We start from the raw sequence: 10000 nt of genomic DNA on the forward strand, positions 1-10000 counted from the left end.
TGTTTGTGTGTGTGTGTGTGTGTGTGCATGCGTGTGCATGTGTGTGTGTTGTGTGTGTGTGTGTGTGTGTGTGTGTGTGTGTGTGTGTGTGTGTGTGTGACATTTATAAATGTCATGAAAGAGTATTGTGTAGATTGATATTAATGAAGTGAGTGGTTAACATCTTTTCATTTGATGTACAGATATGGCTTGGCTGATGTTGTTTCCATTACTCAGTCAAGGTATTATGAAGTTTTGTTTGATGATGGATCAATTAGTCACAATGTTCATCCGAATGATATCAAGGTGAGTAGGTGAACGCCGAGAGACAGACAAGCTGATGTCAGATGGATGGATAAACACACAGACATACAAACAGACAGACAGACAGACAGACAGACACACATGCAAGTGTGTGCGCGTGCGCGCACACACACGCACACACACACACACTTGTTTATATGTCTGTCTATAGAACATGCACTGTTCTCTTGATGTAACACCTCAAGAGCAAGAGAGAGTCCAGGTTCTTTGGCCAGATGGAAAACTCTACTGGGGAGCATTTCTGCAGACAACCATGCTACAAGAATACGAAGTCAAGTTTGACGACGGAACAACTCGCCTCGTTGATGACGAGGAGATCTTTGAAGAGAACAAAGTACCAAAGAAACTAAAGCTTTCTCACGGTTAGTGGTGCACTAGTGTAATCACTGGAGGAGACAGGACATTTGTAGTCAGACAGTTTGTGTATATTACAGTAAGACAATTTGCTTGCTTGCCTTACGGGGGGGGGGGGGGGGGACGAGCATTGCATGACTGGCGATCACAAATGCTGTAGGCTGTACCTGATTCTCAAGTGAGTTTGAGATTGAAGTCGTGTAAATCGTACAAGAATAGTTGTAAGCTCTCGATCAGGACGTTTGAGAGGGAGACAAAATCTCCACAAACACCAAAGGGTGTGGCTTCAAAAAATAATGTGGCCTGTGACAGTTAGGCTGCAACCCTAGCTAGAAGCCTGAGTTTCTGACTGTCTGACTGCTACTTGCTTGTTTGTTCACTTGCAGGCTTTATCACTTGCCTGTTTCCTTGCTTCCCAGATTCCTCCCTTGCCTGTTTCCTTGCTTGCCTGTGTCCTTTGCTTGCCTGTTTCCTTGCTTGCTTGCTTCCTTGTTTGCCTGTTTCCTTGCTTGCTTGCTTCCTTGTTTGCCTGTTTCTTTGCTTGCCTGTTTCCTTGTTTGCCTGTTTCCTTGCTTGCCTGTTTCCTTGCTTGCCTGTTTCCTTACTTGCCTGTTTCCTTGCTTGCCTGTTTTCTTGCTTACCTGTTCCGTACTTGCCTGTTTCCTTGTTTGCCTGTTTCCTTACTTGCCTGTTTCCCTTGCGTACCTGTTACCTTGCTTGCCTGTTTGCTGACTTCCCGGTTTCCTTGCTTGCCGGTTTCCTTTGTTTACCTGTTTCCTTGCTTCCCTGTTCCTTTGCTTGCCTGTTTGCTCACTTTCCTGTTTAATTGCACACCTACAGCCATACATCCTTCCTTATTCAATCACAATTTTTCTTCTCTTTCTGCACTCAAGCTCTTCACGTCGTGTTCACGTTCACACATATTCTCTCTATATATTCAAAACGTACTAAATACTATTATATCTCCACATTGCTGCTCCATTGACATCAATGTTGTGTGACTGTAGCTTCAAGAAACGGCAGTGGTAAGCCAATCGGCGAGACTTTCGATGGCAATACTACAACATCACTGAAAGACGAAGAGCAGTAGATGAGAATACGAGACCGCGAGGTCTGTGTGCATAGAAATTTTCACATTGTCCGATTGTATATGCAAATAGGTCCGATAATAAGCAGATACTATGATAGTAGAAGGTTTTTGGAAGGTTACTATGGCAGTTCTGTGTTTCATGTTTTCAGATTATGTTTACTGTAGTATAACATGTAACGAACAGAATAGAGTTGTGTTGTTACTGTACCGTCGTTTCTAGTCAATTATTCATTAAGATATAAATAATTGATTAAAAATTTTATTAATTGGTTAAAGTTGGTTGATATGATTATGGGTTGGTGATGATTCTATTTGTCTAATAATTTTATTGATTTAAATTATTATAATTAATAAATTACAAGAATAAGTTGTGTTTGGTCACGTGTTACGTAGGTGGTGTCTGAATATCACGTGATCATATATCACGTGACCGTCCAGCGTTATTTATGTACCCTAACCTTTCATGCATCGGGTAATAAATTAATTGATTAAAATGTAAATTACTGATGTTAAATTGATTAATTTAACATTAATTAGTAATTAATAAATTAGTAATAAATTAATGAATTAGTAATCAATTAATAAATTAGCAATAAATAAATTTAGCTTTCAAGTACTGTACCCGAGTTAGTGATGAATACCCGTATTAGTGATAATACCCGTATGGATGATTATACCCGTATCTAAACAGTCATGCAGCTAACTCAGCGCACGCAAGCGCATTACGTGATTTATCCCGGATGTCGCCAATCGCGGGCGTTGTCAGTCGGTTGATCGCTGAATGAAAGTCGAAGTTTCCCGCTTATTTTCAACTTTCTCAAATGGAACTCTCGGAAATCGATCTACATGATGACGTACGCAACGAGGACGACGAGTGCGACAGCCCGCCTCACCTACAAATGTCAATCAACTTCAGAGAGAACGCAAATGGTGAGAACCGACGCGACAAAACAATTAAACTATTGCCTCTGTCCTTGTTCTATGTTTTGTCGTCGTTCTAGAGACGATGACGCTGATCTGGACGCAGACACAGGTGAGAGGTGTTTGAGACAGTATGACAATCATATTTTAGGCAGTTGGTACACTCATGTTTATCACATCATTTGTGAGTCAGTGATGTTTAGTCTCGCGCGGCCGGACCTCTCTCGCGTATCCGTACAGCCTACTCTTGTTTGTGGTGTATGGTTGCTTGGTGTTTTGTCAACGACTAGCCACATGGTGTGTGTGTGTGTGTGTGTGTGTGTGTGTGTGTGTGTGTGTGTGTGTGTGTGTGTGTGTGTGTGTGTGTGTGTGTGTGTGTCATCTCCTGGAGCCTTACCATCTCTGAGCTGTGCGATAGCTACCTGAATGTCATCTTCAGATATGGGCTGGGACAAGTTTTCATTATCTGGGAATAGTTCTCTGTAAGATGGTGTGGCAGCAATGATGTCGGGTAGTACATCAGTATCTAACTGGCAGCTTGATGAGCAACAATTAGACACTTCTGCAAAGTGTTCTACCCAACGTTGAAGCTTGTCGATGTCACTTGAGAGAATGGATCTATTCTTTGCTAGGATGGTGGATAATGAAGGCTTGGATGCCTGTTTCTTAAGTAGCCTGAGCTCTTTTGACTACGCTCCCACCACAATCTAGTTGCTGTAACATGTTTGCTTTCTTTTCAGCTTCTACTGCTCTAGCACTCCACCAGGCATTCCTTGCTTTGTCAGCAGCCACCTTGGTTAAACTTCTCAGTCTGCGATACTCTGCCAAGGCGTTTGGATGTTGCTGGTCATCAATACTAGATATGTTCCTTAGGTGTAGTCACGCTTCTTCCTTCTTCCTGGAGAGGTTTCTCACTTCTTCTGTGATCCAATCAGCCTCCTTCTTGTTTGGCAAATGTGGTAGGTTGCCACTGGCTTCCTGGATTGCTGACTTGAAGGAGGCCCACTCATCCTCAATACAAGGTGAACATGGACTAGGGTTAGCATGGTGGCTGACATAAGCATCTGCGAGAGATGCACGAAAGGTTAATACTTTGTCCGATGGTAAAAATTTGGTCTGTCGAGGAGGAGGAGGATGATACTGACTACGCTTTGTTGTAATCTTGAATTGAAAGGTGGAGACAACAAGCTTGTGGTCTGATTGATGATAAACTCCCCGGTAAACACGCGTGTCCATAACGGAAGAACAATGCTTGACACTAACTAGTATATAGTCTATGACATGACCAGGATTGGAACGGTCACCATTGCGATGCCAAGTATACTGATGTTGTAACTTGTGCCGAAACCAGGTGTTAGTAATAAGAAGTTTGTTGGTGACACAAAAAATCCAACAACCGTTTGCCGTTTTCGTTAACGTCACCTACCCCATGAGGACTAAGAACTGTATGCCAAGTGTTGGTGTCTGTTCCTATTCGAGCATTGAAATCCCCTAGAATAGTGACCATGTTTGTTGCTGGAATGGTTGGCATTGCAGAATGCAATTTGTTGTAGAAATCCTCAGACGGTTGGTTGGCTTCAGTAGTTGAGGTGACAGGATTAATCGGAGCATAGATAGCAAAAACTGTGATGTAGGAGAGATGTGATTTCAAACGGATATACATAATTCTCCCATTGATGGGCTTGAAAATACTTCCAGCTGCTTCCCAAGCTACTCGAGCACGGGGAGATAAGACAATGGCAACTCCACCAGAGTGTGAAGAGTCAGAGCCTGAGTGAAGAATGGTGTAAAACTGCATTGAAGTAGTGTCATGACCCCGCCAGCGTGACTCAGAGAGAGCCAACAAGTCAATACATTTGTCAAACATTGTTCTAACAATTTGACGAAGCTTGAAGCTTTGAGAACTAAGAGGACCCGCAGATTGAACATTCCAGCAAGCCAGTCTAGTCTTGCCTTTTGCATGAAGAAAGGCATACAACTTAGACTTTGTAGTGAGCTTGGTTTTGAAGGCTGCTGTTTTCTGTTCATCACAAAATGAACACAGAACAGATTGGGATGCCAACCCAATTGACCCACGTCGTGCCATTATAGCAGGGCCTTAACCCAATATCCGGGGATTACCAACGAGGAGGTTGCACGACAGAATCCCCAGGAGATGACGGCATATCTGCTGAGTTGCTGAAGTTGGGAGGAGGCGAAACCATCTGCTGGCTCACTTCACTGTTCAACTTCATCTGGAGCAGCGAGAGTATTTCCTCAGATTGGTTGAACCACCTCATTGTCCCTCTTCACAAGAAGGGAAGTCGTTCCGAGTGCGACACCTATAGAGGCATTGCCCTCTTGAGCATCCCCAGCAAGGTTTTTACTTGTGTTATATTGAACAGGATCAAACCCAGAGCGGAGGCCTTCTTGTGTGAGAACCAGTCTGGTTTCCACAAGGGCAGAGGGTGCACCGACCAACTCTTTTCTCTCAGGGTGTTGATGGAAAAAGCCAGGGAGTACCATCATCCTTTATACATCTGTTTTGTAGACCTCCGTAAGGCCTACGATTCAATCAATAGAGCAGCTCTCTGGTCTGTTCTTCAGTATTGTTACCACTTGCCATCTAAGCTGCTCAAAATCATTGAAGCATTGCACAGTAACACTTCTGCCGCTGTAAAGACCTATGGTAAAATCTCAGATCATTTCTCTGTATCTAGTGGTGTCAAACAGGGTTGTGTACTTGCTCCGACCTTATTCAACCTCTACTTTGACTCTGTGATTCGACTTGTCATTACTGATCACCAACCAGATGTAGGCGTGTGCTTGTCATATCTTCTGGATGCTGACCTGGTAAGAAACAGGAAGAAGCTTACATCAGAGGTGTCAGTGTCAGACTTTGAATATGCTGATGATATGGCATTGATATCTGATTCTTATGAAAGTCTATCCTCCTTGCTGAAATCTCTGGATTTGTCTTGCCATCACATGGGGCTTACCATCAATTACAAGAAGACCAAGCTTCTAGCTGTCCTACCTGGAGCTGATGCCCATTCTCCATCTCCCATTTCTCTGCATCCTGATTGTTATCCAATTGAGGTGGTACCATCCTTTCAGTACCTTGGAAGTTACGTTTCTAACAATTGCACCTTGGACGTTGAGATATCAACACGGATCACCAAAGCATCTCAGTCACATGGGTCACTTAACCGCATCCTCAATTCTACCACCAAGCTGAACATCTTTGTCTCTGTAGTCCTTTCCACCCTTTTATATGGTCTGGAAACAGCAGTACTTCTGGAGCCGCAGATACACCGCTTACAGAGTTTTGTAATGAGAAGCCTCTGCTCCATCCTTGGAGTGTCCCTATGGGACAGGAAGAGAGACACCTCCATCAGAAAGATAGCCCACCTGCAAAGAATCTCCACCATGCTGACACAGAGACGTCTTCGGTTATTGGGTCACATCTTGTGCATGGATGAGTGTCGTCTACCAAGGAAGCTTTTGGTGTGTGCATCACCCCAAGGTAGACGTTCAGTCGGAGGCCAGAGAATGAGATGGAAAGATTTAGTACTGAGGGATTTATGAAATTGCAATCTTGATGGGGTTTTTGGAGGATACTAGCAGAAGATAGGAATGAGTGGAGGAATCAGATCTGGGCTGCCACACAGGAAGTAAATTTCAAGAAGGAAGAACAAGAGAAATAAATACCGCAAGGATGAGCAGAAACGTCACTGCGAAGCAAGGCAAATGACATCAGAGTTTGCTTTACACAGCAGCTTTGATGGTTGTAGATTTACTGCTGTAAATCATGCCGGCCTTGTAAACCACCAGAGACAGAAACATGGTCAGTCCCTGACTAGTCAAAGTCAGTACTGTCAACAAACATTCCGCCAACAAGACCTCCACAACCACGAGCGTTTCTGCTGTCAGAGAACATCCACTCCTTCGATATAGCCTATGGTAACCTTGGCCTGCATCATTTCTCATTGGAATGAACGCAGCATGAAGTGTGTGTGTGTGTGTGTGTGTGTGTGTGTGCGTGTGTGTGTGTGTGTGTGTGTGTGTGTGTGTGTGTGTGTGTGTCACTAGCCTCGTACCAGACCCTCTCGCGCCGTCATGCCAGGTTCCCGTATAACACGACAACGCTGGAGAGGGTCTGGGATCATACCGCCTACCATTTATGCTATTAGATGATCAAACTAGCTGGTATGTCACCAAGCCTCAGGCTACTAATACGATTAGTCTAATAGTTATTCTCATGTATCACACGGAATGTCTTGCAACAGACTTGACCTTCTATTCGTACTCTGCTTGTTTCCTTTCAGTGTTGGTATCCTGTCTCTACGCAAGCTCTACGTATTTGCCAATCTCTCTGGGAAAGAGGACTTCCTCTCCAAGAGACTCTAGAGCGGAAGTCAACACCGTGTCTGACGGCACGCTCTGCCAGGCTTCAAATGTTCCCGAATTGTACTCGAGCTTCCCGATTTGTATTGTTCTCGTAGCCCAGCACAGTAATAGAGCGGCGCCTAGTGCATCCCTAGTCCAAGTTACCTAGACTGCTGATTGAATCACATTGGACCTCACAGCTTTAGATAGCGTAAATCGAACTCAGGATCGAGCTCCCTCTGTGAATGAATCTCTTTCCATGCGGCAAGGTGGGTCTCTTCTCATGCAGCTGTACAGGAACGAAATGTAACAGTGAATGTATGCAATCGAATATCACAGCTAGCATAACTTTGATGGAAGGATAGCTTCATAATTAACTAAGAGCATGAGAGTGTTGACATTGGTGACGTGGGGTGACACTTAGATGACGTGGGGTGACACTTAGATGACGTGGGGTGACACTAGGTGAAGAAAGTAGGCGGTATGATCCCAGATCCTCTCCAGCGTTGTCGTGTTATACGGGAACAGGGCATGACGGCGCGAGAGGGTCTGGTACGAGGCTATGTGTCACTGTGTGTGTGTCACTGTGTGTGTGTGTGTGTGTGTGTGTGTGTGTGTGTGTGTGTGTGTGTGTGTGTGTCACTGTGTGTGTGTCTGGACATCACTTAACAGTTTCTATAAAAATTGATATCAACTAGTTGGTTTTAATCAAATAATTAAGCTGGAGTTCTTGATCTACTTTATTAATGAAGAAGCTAAACTCTCGGTCACTAGCTCACCAACGTAGCAAGTCTACAGTACACAAGGATGCCAATACATCAAGAGATACAGGGTCACATGGACATCATCAGACACCACATACCAAGACATGTCTAATTAGTTAGCTAAACAGCTAGTCTACAGCTTTGTTGTGTTGTTGACATAGCAACACTAGAGTATACGTGTGTGTCTCTAATCATCCATGCGTCAATGCAACACTTAGATAATTGTCATCATAAGTAACATAAGGTAACAATGAGGGCATCCACAGGAGGCATGGTGAGTCATTGAATCGCTGGTCTACATCAGTGATAATACTGTAGCCTAGAGCTTGCATGTGCACCTTGCCTAGTAATTAAAATTTACAGCTGATTGTTACAACTCTTGCTTGTGTGGCATATTAATTAATTAATTAACTATTTATCCAAATTAATTAAAATTGCTAACATTAACATTAAAATGTTTACTTGAATATGTGGAACATGCAGTTGTATGAAGCCTGTTTTATGGTTTAGAGGTATATATCTAAGTGTTAGTGCCACGTCATGATTGATTCACTTTCTCTAGTGTCTCAGACCGAAGCATTTTGGAGAGGAAGTGCGTGCCACTATGGACGTGTCTCACTTTCTGAATCAATCTGTGCCGTTTCTGATCGATATGAATGCTGATAGTCTACCCGACATTGTCAATCGGTTGTTGGAGGCTGTTCTTGTTGGCTACGAACCGGAAGAAGCCGAGAGAATTTGTCAGGAAGCGAAGAGCAGTCTGTTTGCAGATGACGCAAGTAGAGCTTGTGTGTGTGTCTGTGTGTGTCTGTGTCTGTGTGTTTGTGTGTGTGTCTGTGTGTGTGTCTGTGTGTGTCTGTGTCTGTGTGTGTGTGTGTGTGTGCGCCAGTGTGTGTGTGTGTGTGTGTGTGTGTGTGTGTGTGTGTGTGCCAGTGTGTGTGTGTGTGTGTGTGTGTGTGTGCCAGTGTGTGTGTGTGCCAGTGTGTGTGTGTGTGTGTCATTGTGTGTGTGTGTGTGTGTGTGTGTGTGACAGTGTGTGTGTGTGTGTGACAGTGTGTGTGTGTGTGTGCACGTGCGTGTCATGTGTGTGTATGTATGTGTGTGCATGCGTGCGTGTCATCTGTGTGTGTGTGTGCATGCGTGTGTGTCATCTGTGTGTGTGTGTGTGTATGTGCGTGCATGTCATCTGTGTGTGTGTGTGTGTGCGTGTGTGTGAATTAACTTGTGCTCTGTCTTTGTCATCTTCAACTACGATATTCCATTGTTCTAGTTCAACAGTTTGCAAGCATAATACAGGTAACTACAGTCACAGAAGGAGGCAGCGTCTCTCCAGAGCAAGGCTGGCTATTAGCAACGTGAGCAAAGTTGTACAAAAATAAATGCAGCAAATACCGTATATCTAATAATATATACACACAGACATCAACACACCATCAAATATTTATTTATTTATTTATGATTTATGTCAACACATACACACACATCCAACACACACACACACACACACACACACACACACACACACACACACACACACACACACACACACACACACACATCCACCACACACACCACACACACACACACACACACACACACACACACACACACACACACACACACACCACACACACACACCACACACACCACACACACACCACACACACACACACACACACACCACACACACACACACAGACACACACACACACACACACACACACACACACACACACACACACACACACACACACACACATTGTCAAAAATCTTAATAATGTTGTGGCACTGCAGTATATTTATTGTTCTGTGGTCTGCATCTTACGTGTATGTAGCCTTTAGACTATGAAATACATTGACTGCTGTGAAAGTGACGTAACATACTCCAGTCATTGCTGCACCATCTTGTTACATACGTTTATCTTCTTATTGATTTCTAGTGGTCAGCTGGCCTCGCTTCAGCGACGACACGTTGCAATCGCTCGATTGAATCAACCGATTAACTTGGAGCCAACGGTATCAGAAGCTCGATTTGTAATCATTGTATTGGCTCCTCATAAAGAGGTGACTACTACACGAATTCATACATACAGTATGCTTCTATCACAGTTGTTTGTGATATGAATGGCAACTAGAAAGGAACAAAGAATGCTGTTGAAACCGGACGGACGTTTGCTACTCTGTTTGCAGATGTTGATCT

At 43.8% G+C, this 10000-nt stretch overlaps 3 protein-coding genes across 5 annotated transcripts in view; 2 read left to right on the top strand and 1 right to left on the bottom strand.

Annotated features, from left to right (window-relative positions):
- LOC134186141 (lysine-specific demethylase 4B-like) overlaps nucleotides 1-1948 on the top strand; it is a 14726-nt gene extending 12778 nt beyond the window's left edge. Inside the window, exons 17-19 of one of the 2 annotated variants that reach the window (XM_062654057.1) lie at nucleotides 183-285; nucleotides 455-665; nucleotides 1665-1948. In XM_062654057.1, the coding sequence (XP_062510041.1) occupies nucleotides 183-285; nucleotides 455-665; nucleotides 1665-1747 (397 nt within the window). In that variant the 3' untranslated portion in view covers nucleotides 1748-1948. Of the gene's footprint in view, nucleotides 1-182; nucleotides 286-454; nucleotides 666-1664 lie in introns of those variants that run through there. The other variant, XM_062654058.1, reaches the window with a different exon arrangement.
- Nucleotides 1949-2489: 541 nt separating this feature from the next.
- The window catches only part of LOC134185547 (solute carrier family 4 member 11-like), an 18970-nt gene continuing 11459 nt past the window's right edge, over nucleotides 2490-10000 (top strand). Inside the window, exons 1-6 of one of the 2 annotated variants that reach the window (XM_062653358.1) lie at nucleotides 2490-2677; nucleotides 2749-2780; nucleotides 8363-8579; nucleotides 9071-9155; nucleotides 9741-9864; nucleotides 9936-10000. The exon at nucleotides 9936-10000 is cut by the window's right edge and continues 43 nt beyond it. In XM_062653358.1, the coding sequence (XP_062509342.1) occupies nucleotides 2569-2677; nucleotides 2749-2780; nucleotides 8363-8579; nucleotides 9071-9155; nucleotides 9741-9864; nucleotides 9936-10000 (632 nt within the window). In that variant the 5' untranslated portion in view covers nucleotides 2490-2568. Of the gene's footprint in view, nucleotides 2678-2748; nucleotides 2781-2936; nucleotides 2966-8362; nucleotides 8580-9070; nucleotides 9156-9740; nucleotides 9865-9935 lie in introns of those variants that run through there. The other variant, XM_062653359.1, reaches the window with a different exon arrangement.
- Nucleotides 3548-4754, bottom strand: LOC134185959 (craniofacial development protein 2-like). The gene is made up of 2 exons (XM_062653852.1): nucleotides 4095-4754; nucleotides 3548-4051 (listed from the first exon to the last, which is right to left on the bottom strand). The coding sequence occupies exons 1-2, from the start codon at nucleotides 4752-4754 to the stop codon at nucleotides 3548-3550; spliced, it is 1164 nt and encodes a 387-aa protein (XP_062509836.1).

Source organism: Corticium candelabrum, chromosome 10 (assembly GCF_963422355.1).
Source record: "Corticium candelabrum chromosome 10, ooCorCand1.1, whole genome shotgun sequence".
NCBI lineage: Eukaryota > Metazoa > Porifera > Homoscleromorpha > Homosclerophorida > Plakinidae > Corticium > Corticium candelabrum.

Bases quoted from the DNA above. Each gene is read 5' to 3' on its own strand.
- LOC134185959 (XM_062653852.1), bottom strand. From the start codon at position 4,754: ATGGCACGACGTGGGTCAATTGGGTTGGCATCCCAATCTGTTCTGTGT. The intron at 4,052-4,094 runs GTAGGTGACGTT...TGTTGGATTTTT, and splicing joins CAGTTCTTAGTCCTCATGGG to TGTGTCACCAACAAACTTCT.